General features: G+C 38.6%; 1 protein-coding gene across 2 annotated transcripts in view; it reads left to right on the forward strand.

Annotated features, from left to right (window-relative positions):
• Positions 1-24,322, forward strand: part of parga (poly (ADP-ribose) glycohydrolase a) — a 197,566-nt gene that overhangs the window by 131,892 nt on the left and 41,352 nt on the right. For both annotated transcript variants that reach the window (XM_068020563.1, XM_068020562.1), the window contains exons 11-14: positions 1,076-1,155; positions 5,348-5,408; positions 9,489-9,564; positions 14,953-15,100. In XM_068020563.1, coding sequence (XP_067876664.1) covers positions 1,076-1,155; positions 5,348-5,408; positions 9,489-9,564; positions 14,953-15,100 — 365 coding nt within the window. The remainder of the gene's footprint in view (positions 1-1,075; positions 1,156-5,347; positions 5,409-9,488; positions 9,565-14,952; positions 15,101-24,322) is intronic.

Genomic DNA, 24,322 nt, shown 5'->3' on the forward strand with positions numbered 1-24,322 from the left:
TTTGATGGAGGTTAGCAAAACAGAAAATAGCTTCTTTAAGAGAGCAAGATAGTTCATTGAAAGTGCATTGGAGTACTTCGGCTGTACAGAGAAGAATGAATATATTTAATGTCAATGGGAAAGCAAATTGGAAATCATTTTTTTCCTTAAAATTTAATGTATAATAGCCAACAACAAGGAAAGTAGAGTGCACTGATATTCAGTGAACGGCCTTAAATAGTTTTGTCACTACTATAAAAAGTGGGGATTACCCAGGAAGCTTAGTTATCCTGATGGCTATCCTGTATTGAAAAAATGGTTTGTCGTAAGGCTTATGGCAGTTCAACTGGCTGATGAAAAACACATGTCACTTTAGTTTGGCAGTGTAATCAGTCGTATACTGGAATCAGCTTTCAGAAATGATATCTATAGCCTGAAGGGCCTTTACTGCATCAGCCTAGATTTAGCAATTTCATTCCCAACTGTATTATTTGAAAGGCCCTGAGAGTGATATTTATATCTAGGAACAATGGCATGATGTAGAAAGCAACTAAATAAGCTGTGCAGTCAGATGAGAGAGTGAATACTTGTCATACAATATAATAGCATTTACTTGGATCTAGCAAAGGAACAAAACACAATGGTATTACATTCAAGGGTTTTCAGAGTGGACCATTACATTGTTTTGAATACTGCTTGAGGGGTTAAAATCATAAAAACAAAATTGAGTGTGAAGGTACACAATTCATTAAGAATTTCCTTGGATATTCTCTTGTTTCAAAGTATTTTTGAAAAGATTGAGACCAGTGAGGAGTAAAGAGATGAGAATTAATGTGTATTCTTTGATGCAGCATTAAGCTTCCTTTGTCATGATTTAGAGTACTGTTCCAGTACCCATGTTTTATTTCATTACAGTATTCAAGGTTGCTGCAGCTGTATTCATTTATTTAACCAGTTTGACATCCGCTATGTGAGAAATGTCTTCAGACATTAATATAAATTTAATTTTCTTGTCATCTTTCGACTCCCTTTCATTTGTTTTTGCTGTGGAAAAATATTTTTTTACATTTCAATATTGCTTTAATTCTATTCTCAGATTGTTTGAAGGATCTTCACTCAAGAAAGCTGAAAAGCTTAAAACCCTTTTCTGCTATTTCAGAAAAGTCACAGAAAAAAGTAAGTTTAGAATACTTCGCTTCTACAAATAAAACAAAATTGCAAGATCTAAAGCTTTCATGAATGGACCATCTGAAATTCTATTATTGGTCCTGGGTATGAACTATAAAGCATTCAGGGCATCATATAAAATAGACTGAAGTTCAAGTGTGCAATGGCATACAAATATGGATTCATATTCTTGACTTTCCATATCAAAAATTTTGGTCTTAGCCATTATGTGAAGGTTGTAAAAAGATATCAGGATTGTCACCATAGGTAGGAAGGGAAAATAGTAGGCAGTAAATAACATTGAAGAAGTCCTATAAAGTCCTTTGTTACATTGAAAGTAGCACTAAATCTGGCAGAAGATTGTCTTGGAGGCTTTTGGGTAAACCTGTTGCCAAAGAATTGCTGATTTGAAGACTGCAGCTTACATTGCTGATGCTGCATGAGAACCCTGACTCTGACAGAGTTTGGAGTCATTCCACATGTGTTGTAACAATTACATGCTTGATTTTTAAACATTTTGCTTTTAAAAATGTGTATCAGGCGCCAATTAGGGACAACACATCATCACCAGGCATTTTACTCACATTAGGGTCTGCCACAGATATCTACCTGGGTTCATTGGTGTCAGTCATTCCCTTGAGCAGTCTGGTCATCTGTTTCTTGTGGAAGTTGATTCCCACTGCCTTATTATCTAGCATGGTTACGGGAACCAGGTGTATAGCAATGAAATTCCCCTGTGTGCTGGATCGATCTACATGCTTTAGGCACATGTACTCCTTCAATAACTCTGAACAGACTTAGATGTTTAGTTTGAATTGTAGGTTGCGTCATTCCACAGTAGGTAAAACACATAGAACAAAGAAATTTGATAAGTCATTTGATACAATTGGTAACATTTCTATCTACGCACTGTTAAAAAACCAAAAAACGCAACTGCTAGCCCACTGTTATGGGTCATTTAAATTGACAGAAAGCTTGAGTAGTAGTGTCACTGTATGTAGCCTACCAATACACATTCAGAATATAAGCCATCTTGAAAGTTAACCCCTTTTCAGCAAGCTTTTGCTTTAAAAAAACTCTTAACCTAACTCCTGTCCAAGTCCTTTCTGGGAGAAAACAGCCAGAGAATCCCAAATGGAGAAATATTGTGTTGCAGTTTAGTTTCAAGGAAGATATACAGCTTTACAAGCTATATTGGGCCTCATTTTGGCTCCTACTTGGGTAGTATGTCATTCTTTGTATGTAATTATCCCCCCATATCCCAAGTGTCACACCCTACACATTCTGAAGTTGCTCTTGGGATATTTGGATTTTTCATTCTGTTGACTGTATTGTTGAGATTAATGCATCGTATTGCATAGTGTTTGCAGCACTGAAACAGGCCATTCAAGTCAACATGTCTATGCTGGTGTTAATGCTCAACAGGAGTCTCCTGCCACATTACTTCATCTCATCCTATCAATGTACTCTTCTATTCCTTTCTCACTCATGCAGTTATCTAGCTTACCCTTAAATGCATCTATACTATTCGCCTTAACTTCTCCATGTGGTAGCAAGTTCTCTGAATAGAGAAGTTTCTCATAAATTCCTTCTTGGATTTATTAGTAGCTATCCTATATTTATGGCCCATAGTTTTGGACTTCCCAGCAAGTCGAAACATCTTCTCTACATCTACCCTATCAAACACCTTCGTAATTTTAAAGACCTCTATCAGGTCATCTGTCGTATTTAAGGAAGTGGCGCAAAAATAATTTCAGTTGGGGCAGGGAAGAGGGGTGGCAGATCAAAGTTATAGCTTAACAAGTGGGTTATTAGTAGCTTAAAAACTAAAAGGAAAGCAGTGATCACCTTTTGTATTTCTCTGCCAAAAAAAACCTAATGGCCTGGATTTTGCAGTAGAAATAATGGTAAGGGTATCAGTACACACCGTTACTAAGGAGTAAATTGGACAGAAAGTGCCAGTGTCTGCACTTGCATAGTTAAAAGTGTAAATGAGGAAGTTGCTGTCCGATTTGCCCTGCTCCTCTGAAGTTTCACGGCACTGGTACCTTGCCAAGATAACTCGCCATTCAAATACATAAATGACATGAAGCTGGGTAACTTGTCCGCTAGATACCCGCTAAGCACACCAAAAAAATTGGTGGTGTCGTAAATAGTGAGGAGGAAAGCCTTGGATTACAGGACGATATAGATGGGCGGAGCAGTGGCAAATGGAATTTTTAATCCTGAGAAGTGTGAAGTGATGCATTTTGGGAGGATTAACAAGGCAAGGGAATATACAATGGATGGTAGGACACTAGAAAGTACAGAAGGTCAGAGGGACCTTGGTGTACTTGTCCATAGATCACTGAAGGCAGCAGCACAGGTAGATAAGGTGGTTAAGAAGGCATATGGGATACTTGCCTTTATTAGCCGAGGCATAGAATATAAGAGCAGGGAGGTTATGATGGAGCTGTATAAAACGCTAGTTAGGCCACAGCTGGAGTACTGTGTACAGTTCTGGGCACCACACTATAGGAAGGATGTGATTGCACTGGAGAGGATGCAGAGGAGATTCACCAGGATGCTGCCTGGGCTGGAGTGTTGCAGCTATGAAGAGAGACTGAAAAGGCTAGGGTTGTTTTCCTTAGAGCAGGGAAGGCTGAGGGCGGACATGATTGAGGTATACAAAATTATGAGGGGCATTGATAGGTTAGATAGGAAGAGACTTTTTTCCTTAGCGGAGGGGTCAGTAACGAGGGGGCATAGATTTAAGGCAAGGGGAAGGAGGTTTAGAGGGGATTTGAGGAAATGTTTTTTCACCCAGAAGGTGGTTGGAATCTGGAACGCACTGCCTGAAGGGGTGGTAGAGGTAGGAACCCTCATAGCATTTAAGAAGTATTTAGATGAGCACTTGAAACGTCATAGTATACAAGGCTACGGGCCAAGTGCTGGAAGATGGGATTAGAATAGTTAGGTGTTTGATGGCCGGCACAGACGCAATGGGCCGAAGGGCCTGTTTCTGTGCTGTATAACTCTATGACTATAAAAAATTAGGGTTTGTCCATTCAAGCGCTTAAAGGCATGATGAGTCTTAATTATTGCCAGACAACTGTGTGGAGTTTGCAAGTTCTCCCTGTGTCTGCGTGGGTTTTCTCCGGGTGCTCCGGTTTCCTCCCACAAGCCAAAAGACTTGCAGGTTGATAGGTAAATTGGCCATTATAAATTGTCACTAGTATAGGTAGGTGGTAGGGAAATATAGGGACAGGTGGGGATGTTTGGTAGGAATATGGGATTAGTGTAGGATTAGTATAAATGGGTGGTTGATGTTCGGCACAGACTCGGTGGGCCGAAGGGCCTGTTTCAGTGCTGTATCTCTAATCTAATCTAATCTAAAACCTCTCAGGCAGTGAAATTAACTTTTACAAGTGTGGTGTCTCATTCCTTCAGATTTTAATTATTGTTAGAGATTTTAAAAACATTAAATGATCTGTTTTTACATTTTCTGTCTCTTTTATCTATCTCATAATCCCATCTTCCTTTCCCTCCCTTTCTTTCCCTTTCTGTATATGATTTAACATTGAGTTAACGTTCTAACTTACACTTCCTGGTTAAGACTGCATGGAGGGAACTTTATCCTCACATCGCCTCTTCTCCGGAAGGCCCACCGAATCTAGTGCCAGTCAAGCACTTAAGTGGACAGTGGCGGGCCTTCCGCAGAATCGAGGATCCCATCTCTAGAAGTCCCGCCCTCAGAGAGCTGCCGACTGATCAGAGGCCAGCAGCTGGGCTGCTGCTGCAGGTGCACCTATTGGAGGCCGAGGAGTGTCGCTGGAAATGTTCTTCTCTTCAGGTGTTTATCCTATTCCCTGCAGACTTGAAGAGAAAAAAAACTGCATGGCTATGAGAGAGGGTGGGGTAGTGGGACTAACTGAGTTGCTCTTGTAGAGAGCCAGCACAGACATGACAGGTTGAATGGCCTCCTGTACTGTAACCATTCTATGATTCTATAGGTAAATGTGTATGTTCAACATCTCTTGAAAAAAGGGCTTTGTCTAACAGTATAATGTGAGGTTCTTCTGCTAGGTCAATATTGTAATACATGTAACTTTGTTTTGTTATAGGTACTTACAACAAGAACATTTATTATAATATTTAGAGGTGTGTTTATTATTTTGGATGCTTCTGTCTTTTATTAATTTTCTTTCCTTTTTTGTCTTAGAACCCACTGGTCTAGTAACATTTCAGAGACAGTGTCTACGTAACTTTCCTGAATGGGAAAGGTAAGAAAACTCTACCAACCTATATTTGGGTTTAATTTATCCAGGTAACATTAACTTCAGAGCTGCTACCAGTTTGTAGTCATCACATTTTGCTTGGTCATTGCTGTGTTTGCTGTGGCTCTATAGAAAAATGATAGAGGTTGCCAATGGCATGCACTGCTTGTACATTTAACATCTGCCACTTAGACCGAACCTGTGGGCAGAAATCATGTTCATGCCATCCAGGGTGAAAGCTAACTCAGTGTATCGCATTGCCTGCACTTAAATCAAGTCACACTTGACAGTTGTCACTTTCCAGCTCTCAGAATGTTTGTCAGTGAATAGCTTTTTGTCACAGTATAGTTTTAATGTTAATAAAAAAGCAAAATACAGTAGATGCTGGAAAACTGAAATTTTAAAAAATGCTGGAAATATTCAGGTTAGGCAGTATCTGTTCTGATAGGTCATTGACGTGTAACATTAACTTTGTATCACTCTCCACACTGGTTTATTTTCCTAGTTGGTAGATAAAAAATCTAATTTAAGAAAAAATCAAGATGAAAAGAACAGCTTACTAGTAAAGCACATTAAAAATATATAACTTTTAACAGACTTCATCACTTACTAATGCTGTACCTAAACACTGAAATAAAGATTTGTGGCGACGCAGTGGTTAGCACCGCAGCCTCACAGCTCCAGTGACCCGGGTTCAATCCTGGGTACTGCCTGTGCGGAGTTTGCAAGTTCTCCCTGTGACTGCGTGGGTTTTCACCGGATGCTCCGGTTTCCTCCCACAGCCAAAACACTTGCAGGTTGATGGGTAAATTGGCCATTATAAAAATTATCCCTAGTATAGGTAGGTGGTAGGGGAATTAAGAGAAGGTGGGGATGTGGTAGGAATGTGGGATTAGTATAAATGGGGTGGTTGATGCTCGGCACAGACTCGGTGGGCCGAAGGGCCTGTTTCAGTGCTGTATCTCTAAATAAATAAATAAAAGATCTCAAAAATGTAAGCACATATAAATCTGAATGTTGCAAGAATTTGTTTTTATCTATACTAGCATTGCAGATTGATGTGGTTATATTGCTGTTAGTGCTTGATAAATGGACAGCCCTCAGGATGTATTTTGTAATTTATTTCAGTGTAATTTAACTAAAAGTAGACACCCAAACAGCCAACATCTCAGTCCCCCGGCACTAGCAGAGAGTGCAGTTTGGTTCAGTGAAGTGCAAAGGAAACAGATTCCTTCAAGGTTCTGTTGCAAGTGTGAGTTATGAAGCACAAACACTCATATCAACTGAAAGGCCTCAGAAAAAACATCATACAAAGAATGAGTTTGCTAAATAATAAGCAAAGAAAACCAGTCAAATCTATAAATTGCTATAGTGCATCTGGCGTGTTTAAATAATTTCTGTTATACTACATTAATGCTGTTAGTGAAATACTTTTCTACCTTTAGCTTGAGGGTAGCTTGCTAATGTTTTATTTCAAGATATGTTGTACTAGGATATAATTGACATTTTTAGTGCATTAAAAGTTTATACTGATAGTCAAACAGATCAAGAATGACTTCCTTTTGAAGGGCCAAGTTTTTGTAAACAAATTCTGCCCTTTTTTTGCTTCTTGGAAAAAGTGTGGCACCTCAGTGTAAGGCAGAGGTTCTCACCCAAGATGACCATCTGGAGAGATCTCAATCTCAGTAGGACTGAATAGGAGAGGATTCAAGCACAGATAAAGCTGTGATATGGAAATTGGTCAGTAAGCCAACTTGCTTTCAGCGTTCAGTTTAGAAATGTTATTGACCGAGGCCTAGGACTAGGTTACAAGTCCAAAGAATTGGTGCAGTGAGACACACAAAGAGTAGCAAGTTGCTTACAAAATGGGAGCAGAGAATAGAGTGGATTGTGATGCTTTCAGTAGTTTATTTTTTGACTGAATTTCTACAAAAGGTTAACTTAGATTCAACACATGATGAAATTACAGCCATCTTAGTTCAGTTCTGTTCTTGGTTATGAAAATAAAAATCACTGTTTAATTAGTCAGTTTTACAAGACAGAACCCAATTTTGGCTTATTTGTTTCATTGAGTGTGTGCTCCTGTAGGGAAAATAATTTGCATGTTTCAGAGGTCGGATTCTCAGTGTACATGTGCCACACCTTTCACCCACCATGGTCAGGATTTTTGAATTTTCAGATATATAGTTTCCAAGTAAAATATTGCTGCTCAGAAAACAGCATGAGGAGTAATGAGCCCACAAACATTTTTAACTTCTTAATGTGACCTCTTAAATGCAAAAAATCATAATTAAAAATATGCACATGCACACACGTCGACTGGAAGATGATGTGTGTGATTAGGGATGTGTTCTAAATATTATTTTAAAACCTGGCACTTGACCTCAAGTTTCTATTTACTGCTTGTTTAAACAGATGTCTGATAATTAACGTAAAAAGCAATGTTAACTTCCTTTGGGCAGACCTTGGAAGATAATAAAGGAATATGAATACAGAATAAAAGAAACATTTTCACCCATAGAAAAAGCATTCCTTCCAACAGATGTTCTATGAATATATTAAATTGACTACAGGGATAAAGTAACATATAATAATAATAATCAAGCCCACTGATGTATTGTTTTCACAGAAAAATGGACACTGGTCAAATTTGATGCAAAACACTAGTTAAAAGTCCCAGAAAAACTCAATATCTTAGCAAGCCACCATCATAAATGAGCGGGTCCGTTAATATAATGTGTGTCACAATGCGTAAACTAGTTTGCCCTCACCTCTCTATGAGTAATATCATGTGAGATCCACCAAAACTTCCTCTAGTATCTATGGAAATGTACAACTGAAGTTCTACTCTGTTGCAGATACATTTGTTACCAATAAAAACAATTAAATGAAAAAAGGTGGTGGCTGAAGGCTATTATTTTAATTTTGTTGACTTTACAGTATTATTAAATATTGGTAAGCACATCTAAAACTTGTTAATTTAGATTTCTTGCAAATTTACTGACAGGTGATATCTTTTACTTTATCATTGTTTTTAAAGGACAAGAAAAAAATAGTGATAATTTTGTCCTCCCATCTGAATTAGCCTTGAACACATGAGCAGTAAGGCTTTACTGTCAGTTTGGGCCCTGAGTGCAAATTTATTTTCATTGGTGGTGGCCAGCAAATTCATTGCAAAGTATTAGCCTGTGAAAATTCATATCTTGAGCACTAAGGTTGCTCATTGCTATACATGTAATTTGCACGTAGGAAATAACTTTTGCAATTCATGAGACTAACAAAACTCTGAGAGTATGTTATGGTTCATAGTTTGAGGTTCAAGGTTCTGCAGGACTCAATTTCTTTATTGTGACAAGCTTTCATTTTCTTTCAAGGAGGTGGTTTATCCATGTTTGGTTAAAATTACTTGAAATTTCAGGGCTTCAGTTCATTTGACAGATGCATACAGCGCAAGGCAATGTTTTTTAAGTTAAAAACTTGGACTAGTAGATTTGCACATGTATAATTGGATATTTTAACAAATTTTGCTCTAGAAACGAAAATGAGACAAACTGCAATGTGATTAGGCCCTGATTTGCATGTATTATTTTAATGTTAGGTTTGACTTCAGGACCAGGCCTTTGTTGCCTGTTTACACTGTTTGTAATTAGGTGTTTTTTTCCAGTTTTGATGATGAAGTTGATCATTTGAAAGCTTTTTTTTATTGTTTATATACAACTTTCCTAGTGCTTTAAAAAAATTAATTCTGTTCAATTTCATATATATGTAATGGTGAATTTCATGAACTTTGAAAAATATAATTTGAGATGGATAAGAAATATAACACTGCATTAATAAGTTAGCAAAAGAAAAATGGAGTTCCAAGTGGAGTTAATTTACTTTTTTGGTATAAATTGCAGTCACTATCAATAAAACGTCAGACAAGGGTATATAGCAGTTTTAATCCGGAATGCAGAACAACAAATTAGTTGAATATTCTAGAAGAATGCTGCAATAAATACCCAACCTAAATTTCAAAAGCACATTAGTTTCCAGGTAAACCAGTTGTATGAATTAGATTTATTTAATTAGTGTTTTTGTGTTCAGGTCCACAAAGAAGCTGACCAGGCTCCACATCACATGTGAAGGGACAATTGAAGACAATGGGCACGGCATGCTACAGGTATGAGCAGAACAAATCATTAAAGAAAACTATGAAAATAGCTGATAACCAAAACTACTTTGATCATTGTCTTTCATGATCCAACCAATAACAGAGGAATATTGTACAGGTAAAGCAAACTTTTAGAAGAACATTTGCCTGCCAATTGACATTTCAAAAGTGTTCTAATAAATTTAGAGGATGATATTTAAAATACTAGATTGCAGTTAGAAGGTTTAATTTTGAAATCAATTTTTCCTACATAAAAGTAGTCACTGTATTTTCAAAGTAATTCCCACTGTTTTGATGCATTTAGACATGCTGAGGTACTACATAAATACAAGTATTCTTAACATTTTACTGGGAAAATTGGAGCCAGTGGTCAGCAAGCGTAGAGTTCATGGTCTTTTTCTGCAAGTGTAGAAATTTATTAGTTTTTGCACCATGCCAAATCACATACTTTAGCCAATGTATTGTATAAAAGCCTCTTCTACATGTGTTTCCATGGAATCCCCACATTGGTGATTGGGTCTACTCCCATTTCCAGAGGTGAATGAGAGCAATCCAAAGCTATGTTTGGGATGCCAATCAGCCAAGCTGGAAGTCGTGAATACTTCTAGAGTTGTACTTTTTATTGTGTCGCAACCTTACTTACATTTTTAACTTTCCTAAGCAGTCTAGTCCATAGCTGTAACTTGAGAAATACCCCTCAACAAATCCTATTTCAGCAAGTGGTGGTAAACTTGGCACTTAAACTTGTGAATGCAAGGGATGTGTACCATGTAATATCGGGGATAAAACTTTACAGTCAAGCGAAGTATTGTTGAGGCTTTATTAGTATTTTCTGAAGAGTTTCTGCATTGATGCAGAATATTGAGGTGTTCTGCTCTCAAGTTCCTGGCATAAATAAACAGCTTTGTCTCAAACATTTAGCCACTCTTGTAGTGCTGCACCACTAATAATCTTGTGCAAGAGTCCACCCGCAGCACTTTTTGATTGAAGGTGTCGTGTAGAGAGCAACTCGAATTTGAAATTGATTGATTAATGATTGCGAGTTCAGCTAAGTTGCTTCTTATAACCCTTTTCTGCTTAGTGAGAGACTAATTTTTAAATTGACATAATAGCCTTTTCCAAGAGCATGCTGATGGATTATTAGTGCAGCCTGAATGCTGTCCAGTTGCCTGTGGCTTGTGGTCAGTTTATAGGTCTGCCAGCAACTGCACCAAGTGTGCTGTTTGTGCTACCCTGCGAGGTTCACTATCCACTGAGGCAAAACACAAAGGCTGTTGTCAACATGACACCTTTTTAAAAAATGTCAAGCCATTCCACCACCAGGTAGTTGAAATCTCAGACTTAACTTTTGATTGGGGATGAGGGGGAGCAGCAGAAGAGAAATGGAATAGAGAAAACAGCTGGTTATGTTGCATCTGATTTCTGACTAAGCAAGGGAGATGTGCCTAATTGGATAATGCACAGACATGCAACACTAGAGTTCAACCAAATGTAATTAAGAGTGAATAGAGGTTGCTTAACCATAAAGCACTACTGGGGAGAATGTACAATCTCAGTACACCCTGGGGATTAACTTCCTTTAAAACAAATCAAAATAATTCCCAGTCTAGTAGCCTTTCTGAAACATTGAAAGGGATGAACTTTTAATAGGCATTACCTTAAAAATCTTAAGAAATTACAATAATGTTTGACTATAATCACAGACACTTCATCCTTGGACAAACAGTATTTCAAGAAACATGCAAAATGATAAAGGAAATAAATGAACAAGAATAAAATTAAAGGTTTTATATAACTGTTTTTAGCCTGTCTGGTTTAATATAGTGATTGGAGATGGATAATGAAAAGTGCTTCTACAGTTGCCGAGGGACACGGTTAGATTAGCATCTGAATAATGCAATGCCTTTTAAAAGTGCATTCTGCTTGTTGTAAATTGGAATGAATTACAGGTACATGAAGATTCTGATGGTCATTGAGAAAGTCTACTTAAAATCTTGGCCCTGCGGCAGTTTCTATCATTTCTCCACTTCATTTTAACATGCTCGAAGGAGCTGCAATGGCAGCTGTCATCTGGCAAGTCGGAGACTAGAGCAAAACTCTGATGGGATCATAGCCTCATCTCAGCTCTCTCCCTTTTTTTCTGTTGAATTTACAAAGAGCTTTTAAAGGACTCTGTGGGTTTCAACATGACAGCACCAGAATTGATTTACAAAAGTTCAGATTTAATCTGAAACTCAAGTGTGATTTGGGCAATTAACCCTTACAGTCTTAAACTTAGAGACTTTATTGATTTGGTATTAAATATGAGGAGACAGGTTTATTTCTTATGCTCTTTTTCTTCAGGGTGGTATAGTAGTGTTTGAGAGAATAACAGAATGCATCCTTCCTACCTTGCAAGTTCCCAAGCTCAGATGTGCCACATTGTGGTGTGGGGGGTGGGGTGTGGGTGGAACAGGTATTTTCACACAAAAACAGACAGAAAAATGTGCATCAGGTGCAAAGCAGAATCTGCAGAACTGTGGAGCCAGTTTCCAGTCCATTGAACATGATTTGTAATCATCCAAACTTTTAGCGTACTTTGAGAAATGTTTTCCCTTTCTCTCCTCTCTTAAAGGCATTGATTTTTTTTTGCTGGGGTATATTTGTCGTGTAGCCCTGTTTACAGACTCTTTACAAGAATTTGCTTTTAAAATTGTGAATTGGAAAACCTGCACTTTACAAAGCAATGTTGAAGTTGCATTGAGCATAATATTAGGAATCTGCGGTGAGCTTGAAGTAAACAAAACAAATAAGAATCTTTTTACAGGAGAAGGTTAAATTCTGATCATTTTGTTGATTTGCTTCAATCTTGTTTTATATTAAATGCTCTTCACAGAATGTAACTGGGCTGTAAATAACAATGGTTTTCAGTACTCATTCTATTGCTGCTTTGATTAATTATAGTTTTGAGATAGATACACTGGTAATTTAATTGAAATCTTGAAATTATTTTACTAGTTTTGAAATCTGGCCACAGTGATTGGCTATTCTCTGAAGTATTTAGTGAACTTCCCATTTCCTGACTGACCTGGTTTAATCCCAGGCTGGGTGACCAGTCCTCAAATCTCTGGCAGTGTTCCTCTGAAATCTAGGAGGGGTGTGCTGTGGCTCAGGGCGACTCCAGAAAAATATGCCCATGTCTGCTACTGCATTGTTTTAAAAAACAAACTGTTTTACTGATGTGCTTAACGGAAGGAAACCTGCAAGTTAACTGTTGAATATACCATCCTTTTAAATTGTGTTGAATACTCCTTTAATAAGCAAGATGCAGTAATCTGTGTATACTCCTAACTGACATGCTGTGGTGTGAATCATTAATGTGTAAATAACCAACCTAATTAGTGTTTTATGTGCATATTTAAGTGAAACATAGGATTGTAGCAGTCAAAAATGAAATATGTTATGAAAGGGTACTGGCCTTACTTATTTGTTCAAAGTAAGTAATGAGGTAAAATGTATTTTTATTAATTAGTATGAATACTAATGAAAACGCCAATTAAAGGTCATTTAAATTGTTGGACAGTTTAGCTGAAAGTGCTCTGCCTGTCACATGATATATGTGAATACCTCCAATGCATAGCACATAGTTTTCTCCAAAAATGTGATCTGTTTCCATATTTTGTTTACAGCACATTTTTGTAGTATATATTTTGCTATGTGCATTCAGGCTATGAAAGACAATGTAGTTGAACTGTGGGCTGGGTGAACTTAATTACAGTGTTGGAAAAATGCTTCCAGACAGTAAGTGCGTTAATTAATGATTGCATAATTTATCAAAGCAATTAAGAAGCCTTCTTTGGCCATTTCTATGAATCTTAATATTTCCAATGTTGGGAAAGATTTTTAGTAAATGATTCTAAAGTATCCATTAGAGTTAACTACATTACAAGGTAAAGCTGTCCAGTAGAGATTCAACATATTAGGGCAAAAAGTAAATTAAGCTAAATTAGCAGTACAGCAGAGTATAATTGAAAACTGATTAGCTGTCAATTTGTGCTGATTTGTTTCTCACTGACAGTTAGCCAGTAACATGATACTTTGTTGTTCTTCACATTTGTATCTGTTAGTCATGTCAATTTTTTCCGTTGAACTGTTTTATTTCAACTAGATCCCACTGTCTGGTTGAGTAGGTAAGCAAAGGCAAGGTGATTCTTTAGTGGGAAAACTTTCTACCAGCATGTGCCACTCTACTTTTGAGTAACTTTAGCAAGAGAATTAGGGAACAAGGCCCTTGCCGTCTTAGCTCGGAAATAATACATGGCACAATGGTAATGTAAACCTAAATATTTAGGGAAGGGAGAATATTAATAATTTTGATCAGTTTTGGGAAGATCACCACTTCAAACTTAAAAGTAACATAGCAATGGAATTCTATTGCCACTCAACATTCCACTGCTGTCAGTGCAGTGGTTCCTATCCATCCTGTCCTTTACGTTGGGCGGGAAGCCCCCACCACGCCCCCCCCCCAACCACTGGTCAAAATGTCGGGGGCGAGCCCACTTCTGCCAGGCCTCGGAGCCACACTATGATTTTACTTGGCCCAGGCCCTTAATTGGCCTCGGGCAGGACATCCGCCTGAGGCAAGATGTCCCACCTCCAAGAGCTGCCGGCCAATCATTGGGCTGGAAGCTCTCAATCCGGGAGCTTTGTCCACTGCTGGGATTGCAGCCAGGGAGAGGAGCAAGAGGGACGCCGGCCCCGGAAAAAGGTAAGCTTTTAGGGTCTCGCTGGGACCATCGGCCAGGCCCCGCGAGGCAAGCGGGGTCGTTTGGGAGGGTGGGGTGGGGAATGTAATTCAGTGGGGGTGGTTGGGCTGTGGGGGTGCGCTGCACGGGACACAGGATTATATTGGGCGGCCTCTTGGAGATCCTGAGCCACCCGCCCTCCGCTGGTAATATACCAGCGGTGGCGGGAGGAGGCTTTTAAGTGGCAGTTAATTGGCCACTTAAGCGCCTTAATTGGCCTGGGGCAGGCGGGCCACTTCTCAAATTCTAACCGCCACCACCCCTCGTAAAATTGCAGCGGGGGCGGGAAGGTGATGAGAACGGCAGTTTTATGCGCCTCCCCTCCCACCTACTGCATCCAGTCCACTTCTGCGGGGGCACATAAAATTCTGGCTATGGTCTCACTTTAAGAAGCCCATCAACCAATCACTATCTCACAGAATTGAAAGTCTTGTGTGTTTTTCTGGCACTTGTGGCCCAATCTTTACATGCGTGCAGCCAAGGCACACTCAGGTTATGAGGGATATATCTAGTAAAGCCCTAAAAATGCAACAACAAAATGCACATTTGAATTTCATTATTTGGCTTTAAACCCTAAAATTTAAAATAAAACACCATTTTATTTTACTTTCAGGTTGACTTTGCAAATAAATATGTTGGAGGTGGCGTCACGCGTGCTGGCCTTGTACAGGAAGAAATCCGTTTTTTGATAAACCCTGAACTCATTGTTTCACGGCTATTTACAGAGGCTCTGGACCACAATGAATGTCTCATCATTACAGGTTTGTTTTCTTTCTTAATGCAACATTTTGCAGATTGGCAAATTGGTAAAAACAAATCTTGATTAGTTCTGTAGCATTGGACAAAGTAAGAGAGCTATTTAAAATTATTGAAAAAACTTCAGTTCTGATTTAATTATAATTGAACATAAAGTTGTGGGAACCTGCTCCTGAAAATGAAATCTGCTAAGAATCTTGTTTAGTTTATAGTAAAAACAAAATACTGCAGACGCTGGAAATCTGAAATAAAAACAGAAAGTGTTAGAAATAGCAGATCTTGAAGGATCTGCGGAGAGAGAAACAGAGTTAACATTTCAGGTCAATGACCTTTCATATTGTTTTGAAAGTAAAATTGTTCACTTGTAAAGTTTGCAGCAATTTTTGACTTTTCTCCCCCAGCTGAACACATTCTCAAATACCATTGCACATTACTTAATGAAAGGACTCTGAAAATTGCATTCTGCACAGGACTCCATTGAGATTCTCCTCTTTAATTCTTACATTTCTGCACTATTGAGAGAATCTTGCTATATATTTGTAAGTGGCTGTTTATGTAATGTTTGAGTTTCTCTATAAATTGTATGTATTCTGGAAATTGTGTGTTTAATAGTCAGTTACATATCTATCTGACTTTGTTATTAGATGTGCATTTGCATTCAAATTTTCATGTATCTGATAGGCTGCCAACTGACAGCCTGCTGCCTATCTTCCCCCACACAACTTGGAGGAGATGGAAAATAATAGGGACAAACTGGCTCCATCTTACACCACAAAGATTGGGAGTTGTCATAAATTCAGAAGTTTTAAAAAAACTCTCAAATTGATCCTGCTTTGCCACAGGAAAATGTCAGCTCTTGAAAATAGTCCCAATTATTTTCACAAGATCATGAATGCCAGATTAGGCCTTGCATATCTGAATGTGTGTATCTTCTTGAAAATGGGAGCAACTTCTTTGAAAAGCAAAAGGTATTTTTGGTCTCTGGAAGTAGCAACTTCTCTTTTCTGCCGCCCCCATCGCCACTATCACTCTCCAGTCTTTTATTTGTGTAAACAAATAATGAGTAGATTCTTGTGAATAAATCACGACAGCATTGGCTGACAAGATAGGTACCTAAAGCTCGTTTATTATGGGTTATTCCCTGGAGGCTTTTAAACTGGCTGGCTGATACTTTCAGTGTTGAGTGAAACACTGTATGAGAGTGATGCTACAATCAGTCACAATTAAGTGACTATTTTTTCCTCTGCAAGCTTGTTTTCCTACAGCTTCTAGCAATCAGCTGTATCCTGCTGATTAGTGTACCGGATTCAGTACTTAGTCTGATTAATTCAAACTTGCTTCCAAATAGACGTTGAATTCTGATCAAAACTGAACAGGGTGATAAAAGTCAGTAAAGTACCTGTTGTACATAAGACAATGCAATACAGTGAACAAAACACTTAATAAACTGTGATAAGCTCTGTGGGTAAGTATTTAAACAAACTTGTCAATCCCAACAAAAGCACTAATTTTAAGAAGATACTACTGGCTAAGTTGAATGTTTGATCAATGATGAATAAAAGCAGTATGTTGTCAAAAATAGGTAATAAAACAGCGAGTTAATAACTTACTGACTTTTTTTTATACCTGTAATGTTTTTGTGTGACTTCGGAGAGATTAGGCAATACATCCCGTTGAGGATTTAAGCATATACATGGTATGATTTTATCAAATAATTTAAAGGAGAAAAATTCTCCAAGGATAAGTACAGTGAGTGGCCAATACCAAGGGACAATCAATCCCTTGTAACTTGTCTGCTCCTTGAGGTTGTTACTTATATTGTGGATTATCTTTTCCAAAAGCTATATTTCCAGTCAGTGCAAAGCATTGGTTGAACTGGCAAGGGGGAGGGGAGTATCAGTGGCTGATGAGACTTGCAGTCAATCAGTTTGCACAGTGATATGTTGTAAAGCACTCCATGAAGTCTCCCCTTCCCCAGCATCATTTCAGTATGTCCACCATTCATTGCTGATGGAATAGAGCAATGTTAGGCTCTACAACAGAGCTTTGGAATTTTTTTTTAAAGAGTATGCTTTATTTTAAATACTAACTATACAGCAGTGATCTTCACATTCCTAGTGATGAAATATTTTTATTTTGCTTTAAATAAAGTAATTAATAGGGTAAACCTACTAAATTGATACTAAACAAAATATTCTGAAGGAATTAAAGTATAGTTAATTCTTTAACACATTTAGATTAATAAAAATTTATGCCCTGAGAAAATGTGGCTAAGTTGATGAGAATACTGTATGAGCACAATATTTCAGTGAGTTAATTAAAATCTTCTTAATAAAATAGTTTTGCAGATTCTAAAGCAGCTGAAAACAGAAACGATAGCTTAACATGTCAGGTTAGATGCCTCATCAGAGCTGATTTGAATTCTGACGAAGGGTCTGCACCCCAAATGTACTTGAACTAACTTTTATCTCTTGATAGATGCTGAAGAGCCTGCTGTGTAGGCCCTTCATTTCTGCTTTTAATCCAAGGTTACAGCTTTGGCAGTTCTTCATTTTTTCCAAAATACTTGAGATAAAAAGCGTGATTTCCAACTACTTGGTAAAATGAATCTCTCAGTAAAGGTCTCCTGAGCCTACTGTATCGTGAAGGATTATTTTATATAGATCTTGCGTGACACTACACGTGGGGGTCGAGATCACAAGTAGTGTTCAGGTGAAGTGGATAGAGACCAATGATAATTGCCCCTTTTAAAGTTTTAAATTTGCTCTTCATTTTATAAATTAAATTCTGTATTTATAATGGAATCTACCTATGTAAACTTGTCATGCTGTAATTGCACCCCCTGTCAATGGTCGTGCTACAACCCATCCACTGCTGGGGGTTTAATTATAGTGCGACAAGTTACCGATGGAGTTTCCTTTATGATAGGAAAGTAGGTATAAAGTAAACAAGCAAACCAGACGTGCACATAACTTTCCGTTGCTTGTTTTGAAGCTGGAGTTGTTGCATGGTGGTTCTTACAGAGCTATTGTACAAAATGCTGTAAAATCCTAATCTTAATTACTGTGTGGATGAAGATTTGAAAAAAAAATTCCAGCAAATATCTTGCAGCCTGTTCATGTTGCTAAATTAGAATGCTACAAAAACTTGTTTAATTTGCACAAAAGTGTACAGTAAACTTATCCCTTTCCCTGATGTATGACAGCAGTATTTGCCTGTGGGAGTGAATAGTTTTGATTTATGGCAGTAATTGGTTCACTAATTTAAAATGATAGGATTTGAGATATGCTGGAGTCTGTGCCCACTATTCTCTGATTTGGACTATGCTGCAATAGGTTGGTGTTGAGCAGAGGCCAGATACTTGTCTTCAGGCAAGAAGGGGAAAATCAGATGCTCAGTCATCCAGTAATGTATTCACACAACATAGTGGCTGGCTGAAGAATAAGTTGTCTTAGCTGCAGAAGGTCCATAGCATAGTGAGACCACAGGCAAGGAAAATATAGAAGCAAATAAGGTAAATTACCTCCACAAGCTAAACTGAAGTTGGTGTCCTCCTGTTGCCATATTTTTTTCTTTCCTTAGAAACTAACTAGGGAAAGAAAAGTACTCCCTCCCCGACTCTTTCCAAAACAATCTGTGGTCGAAGGGATCCCATATAAAGCTCCAAGAATAGACATAGAGTGATGTCAGAGAATTCTCATGATGTATGTTTCCTTATTATTAATTTTTATTGATTTATGATTGTTGAAAGACACAGAGCACATAGTTTGATTAATGAAAAATGATCAAATTATGTGAGGATTGTTTGTAATGCAGTTCATCATGGGTCTCTTCCTGGTCTCAGATAGGAAAAGTTGAAGATGAGACAAGACCAATTGGCCAACCATATTTCCAATATTCCAACACTCCTAGTATTAAATTACATTTTGAATGGCTCTAATGGTTTTGTCTCTACTGCTCTGTCTGGTAGATTATTCCAAATATATTTCATTCTTTGAATAAGGAAGTTCTTCATATTACCTACTTTAAATTTACATCCTCTTATTTAAATTTATGCCTCCAGTCCCACTTTTCTGACTTACTTTAAAGTAATATTCTGGGCTTGCCTTATTTATACCATTTAGACCATTTAGTATTTTATATAACTTGACTTTGTTCTCTTCCCTTAACCACCTGTCTAAACTGTGGAACCTGAGCTTTTCAAATCTTTTCTTTATAACTCATCTGCTTTATACTAGGCATCACTTTTGTTGCCCTTCTTTAGTGCATATAAATGCTTCTGGTTGTATGGCAACCAGAGGCATAAACAAACAAAAACAGATACCAAGACAATGAAGCAGATGTTGGGAGTGGTTACAGCTTGGTTGAAGAACACATTTTATGAAAGGCCTTCAAGGAGAAGTGGGAGGAGGAGAGGTAAAAGGCTTTAGTGAGTGAATTCCAGATCATGGGGCTTAGACAGCAGGAGGCAAAACTTGCCAGTTGTGGGGCAAAGGAAATGCACAAGAATCCAGTCAGTGGGACAGTTCGGGTCGGGTGGTTGGGGAGGTGGGTGGGATGGGGTGAAGATTGCAGAGATAGAGAGGGACAAGGCAATGAAGAAATTTAAATGCATTGTTGAGAATTTTAACTTTTGAAACATTTGGGCACCGGGAGCCAGTGTAGTTCAGCAAGGATACTGGTGGTAGATAAGCAGGTTTGGGATAGGATACAGGCAGCAGAGTTTTGGATCTGCTGAAATTTACAGAAGGTATAGAATGGCAGGCCAGCAAGAAGGAATAGTCGAGTTTAGAGATAATAGGCATGTATCATGAAGGACAGTTTTTAAAAAAAACATTCATATTACTTGAAGCAAATTTTGGATGATTTGAAATTGGAAGTTTCTTTGTTCCTCCTTGGCTTCTGATGTTAGTGTGTTAAGATGTCCTCTTTATTTAGTACAATAATATTTGGCAGATGGACCAAAATGGGGATGGAGGTTTGTGATGTTACAGAGATGGAAGTAGGCCGCGCCTGTGATGCAAAATATAAGGAGTCAGAAGTTTAGTTTGGGGTTAAATAGAATGCAGAGGTTGCAAAATGCCTGGTTCAGCCTGAGGCACTGGCCAGGACCTGAGGTGGAATCAGTGGCATGGGTACAGTGTTTCTAGCCAAAGCCGAAGATGGTAGTTTCAATTTTCCCAATGTTTAACTGAAGGAAATTGCAGCTCATCCAAGTTTGGATATTAATAATGGAGAGATGGTGCAGAGGTAGAACTGATGTCATTAGGATACGGGTGGACACCAACCCAATGTTTGTGGATGGTATCGCTGAGGGGTAGCATCAAAATGAGGAAGAGGAGCAATTTTACCGCAAAGCTGCGCATGTGCACGGTTACACAACAGCCTGAAGGTGCAGCGCAGGCCTTGGACCATGTCAAATATCACACCAAAAAAAAGCTACCACACGTTGATAAAACTAGCTGTGCACAATAACAAAATTTTAAAGGGAACATTGAAGAGGAGATGTAATTTAAATATTTAAAGTGGCAAGACTCTGGCAGATGCTACATATTGCTGATTGGTCATTTTACAATACAATCTGTTCAGTTTTGTTCTGCTGACATAGTAAATGCTATCCAGTTTTTTTTTAAATAAACGTTTTTCTCAGTAGATTTTCAGTTCTAATTCTTACTGTATTGTTGTGATGAGGTTTCACTTTGCCAAGTAGTCATTAATTACAATGCAAAATACTATTTTTTTTTGATTACCTGGTTATATAGCCATCAGCAGTCTTAATAATTGATGTGAAAAGAAAAGTGTTATTAGAAACATAGCAGTAGATGTTATTTCTTGCTGGATTTAGGAGAGGGGAAATGTTAACTTGTCATTAAATGCACTTTTCTTAATGCATCAGCCCTTTGTGCACCTTTCAAGGTCCATGTAGTATTATTAAAAAAAAATTCTGCATCCACATACCGTAGGTAAATTATTTTGAACTATGGGCATTGACGTGGGGGTCTGTGTTCCATTGAGAATTTATCTGCTTTATGTTACTTCCCATCAATGTACATGGATAGCCTTAATGTTACATACAAATTGAAAATTCTGTTCCAGCTAAATCAACCATTTTTAGTTCAGAAAGTATTTTTTCAAATAATTTTTGATACCTAACGAGTATTTAAATTCTGACATTTTGTACATGTACAGTTCTGTAGTTCTGTTATTCTACTCCAAAGAACAGTACAGCACAGGAACAGGCCATTCGGCCCTCCAATCCTGCGCCGATCTTGATGCCTGCCTAAACTAAAACCTTCTGCACTTCCGGGGTCCGTATCCCTCTATTCTCATCCTATTCATGTATTTGTCAAGATGCCTCTTAAACGTCTCTATGGTACCTGCTTCCACCACCTCCTCCGGCAACAAGTTCCAGGCACTCACCACCCTCTGTGTAAAGAACTTGCCTCGCACATCCCCTCTAAACTTTGCCCCTCTCACCTTAAACCTATGTCCCCTAGTAACTGACTCTTCCACCCTGGGAAAAAGCTTCTGACAATCCACTCTGTCCATGCCGCTTATAACTTTGTAAACCTCTATCTTGTCGCCCCTCCACCTCCGTCGTTCCAGTGAAAACAATCTGAGTTTATCCAACGTCTCCTCATAGCTAATGCCCTCCAGACCAGGCAACATCCTGGTAAACCTCTTCTGCACCCTCTCCAAAGCCTCCACGTCCTTCTGGTAGTGTGGCGACCAGAATTGCACGCAATATTCTAAGTGTGGCCTAACTAAAGTTCTGTACAGCTGCAGCATGACTTGCCTATTTTTATACTCTATGCCCCGACCGATGAAGGCAAGCATGCCGTATGCCTTCTTGACTACCTTATCCACCTGCGTTGCCACTTTCAGTGACCTGTGGACCTGTACGCCCAGATCTCTCTGCTTGTCAATACTCCTAAGGGTTCTGCCATTTACTGTATACTTCCCACCTGCATTAAACCTTCCAAAATGCATTACCTCACATTTGTCCGAATTAAACTCCATCTGCCATTTCTCCGCCCAAGTCTCCAACCGATCTATATCCTGCTGTATCCTCTGACAATCCTGATCATTATCCGCAACTCCACCAACCTTTGTGTCGTCCGCAAACTTACTAATCAGACCAGCTACATTTTCCTCCAAATCATTTATATATACTACAAACAGCAAAGGTCCCAGCACTGATCCCTGCAGAACACCACTAGTCACATCCCTCCATTCAGAAAAGCACCCTTCCACTGCTACCCTCTGTCTTCTATGACCGAGCCAGTTCTGTATCCATCTTGCCAGCTCCCCTCTGATCCCATGTGACTTCACCTTTTGTATCAGTCTGCCATGAGGGACCTTGTCAAAGGCTTTACTGAAGCCCATATAGGTAACATCCACTGCTCTTCCTTCATTAATCATCTTTGTCACTTCCTCAAAAAACTCAATCAAATTAGTGAGACACGACCTCCCCGTCACAAAACCATGCTGCCTCTCGCTAATAAGTTTGTTTGTTTCCGAATGGGAGTAAATCCTGTCCCGAAGAATCCTCTCTAATAATTTCCCTACCACTGATGTAAGGCTCACCGGTCTATAATTTCCTGGATTCATTCATTTCCAGGTACCATTTAAAGTTAATACTTTGACAGAAAATTGTGCAAGGGGTGAGGGCTTGGCCCGATACCCAGAAACACCTCGAGAGTCGGAAGTCTTGTTCAAACGACCATTCTTTATTACGAGCATGCAAGGAGAAGTCCTACTCTCACGAATGATTGTAGGGATTTTGCCAGTACATTGTTCCGGTAGTCATTTTATACAGTTTTACAAGAGGTTTACTTGATAATCTGTTTCTTAATTACATCATCTCCCATCTATTGCCTTCCCAATTGCATCCTGCCTTGGTTATATTATTCACCTCGTCAACCTCTTGATTACCCTATTCATAGGATTCAGGTGTCTCCCTCCTGAGCCCATTACCTTCTGATTAGGTATTCATATAATTTGTGTGGTTACAGGGACCTAAGTTACGCCATGTATCCCATGGTTCCCTATGCCAGTCTCCCCTACAATAACTTGCACCTACAGGCTAAAATCAAACAGCCTTGGTCCAAACATGGGCAAAGGACCCGAATTCAAGAGGCGAAGTGACATCATAGTGAAGGCACCCCTTGATAGCAGTGATCATAATATGATTGAATTTTACATTCAGTTTGAGGGAGAGAAGAGTGGGTGTAAGACTAGGATTTTAAACTTAAATAAGGGCAATTATGAGGGCATGAAAGCAGAGCTAGCAAAAGTGAACTGGCAAAGTAGGTTAAGGGATAGGTCAATAGAAATGCAGTGGCAGACATTTAAGGGGATATTTCAGAATACACAGAATAAATACATTCCAACAAGAAAGAAAAATTCCAAGGGGAGGACCCAGCATCTGTGGTTAACTAAATAAGTTAAAGATAGTATCAAACTTAAAGAAAAAGCATATAATTGCGCAAAGATGGGTGGCAGGTCAGAAGGTTGGACAGAATACAGAAAGCAGCAAAGAACGACTAAAAGATTAATAAGGAGGGAAAAATTAGAGTACAAGAGAAAGCTGGCTAGAAATATAAAAACAGATAGTAAGAGTTTCTATAGATATTTTAAAAAGAAAAGAGTTAGCAAAGTGAGTGTTGGTTCTATAGAAAGTGAGTCTGTGGAATTAATAAGGAGATGGCAGATGAATTGAATAGATATCCCTATTGAGGATACAAGTAACTTCCCAGTATTAGCTGTAAGTCAGGAAATGGAAGGGAGGGAGGAACTCAAGAAAGTTACAATCACCAGGGAAGTGGTACTGAACAAATTGTTGGAGCTGTGGGCTGACAAGTACTCGGGTCCTGATGGACTTAATCCTAGGGTGTTAAAAGAAGTGGCTAGTGAGATAGTTGATGCATTAGTTTTAATTTTCCAAAATTCCCTAGATTCGGGGAAGGTTCCAGTAGATTGGAAAATAGCGAATGTACTCCTTTATTCAAAAAGGAAGGGAGACAGAAAGCAGGAAACTACAGGCCAGTTAGCTTAACATCTGTCTTAGGAAAAATGTTAGAAGCTATTATTAAAGATGTTATAGCAGGGCATTTAGAAAAATTCAAGGTAATCAGGCAGAGTCATTCCAGGTATCAGTCTAGTAAACTTTCTCTGAACTGCTTCCAACGCATTTACATCCTTCCTTAAATAAGGAGACCAAGACT

The sequence above is a fragment of the Heterodontus francisci genome, chromosome 42, assembly GCF_036365525.1.
Source record: "Heterodontus francisci isolate sHetFra1 chromosome 42, sHetFra1.hap1, whole genome shotgun sequence".
Classification (NCBI taxonomy): domain Eukaryota; kingdom Metazoa; phylum Chordata; class Chondrichthyes; order Heterodontiformes; family Heterodontidae; genus Heterodontus; species Heterodontus francisci.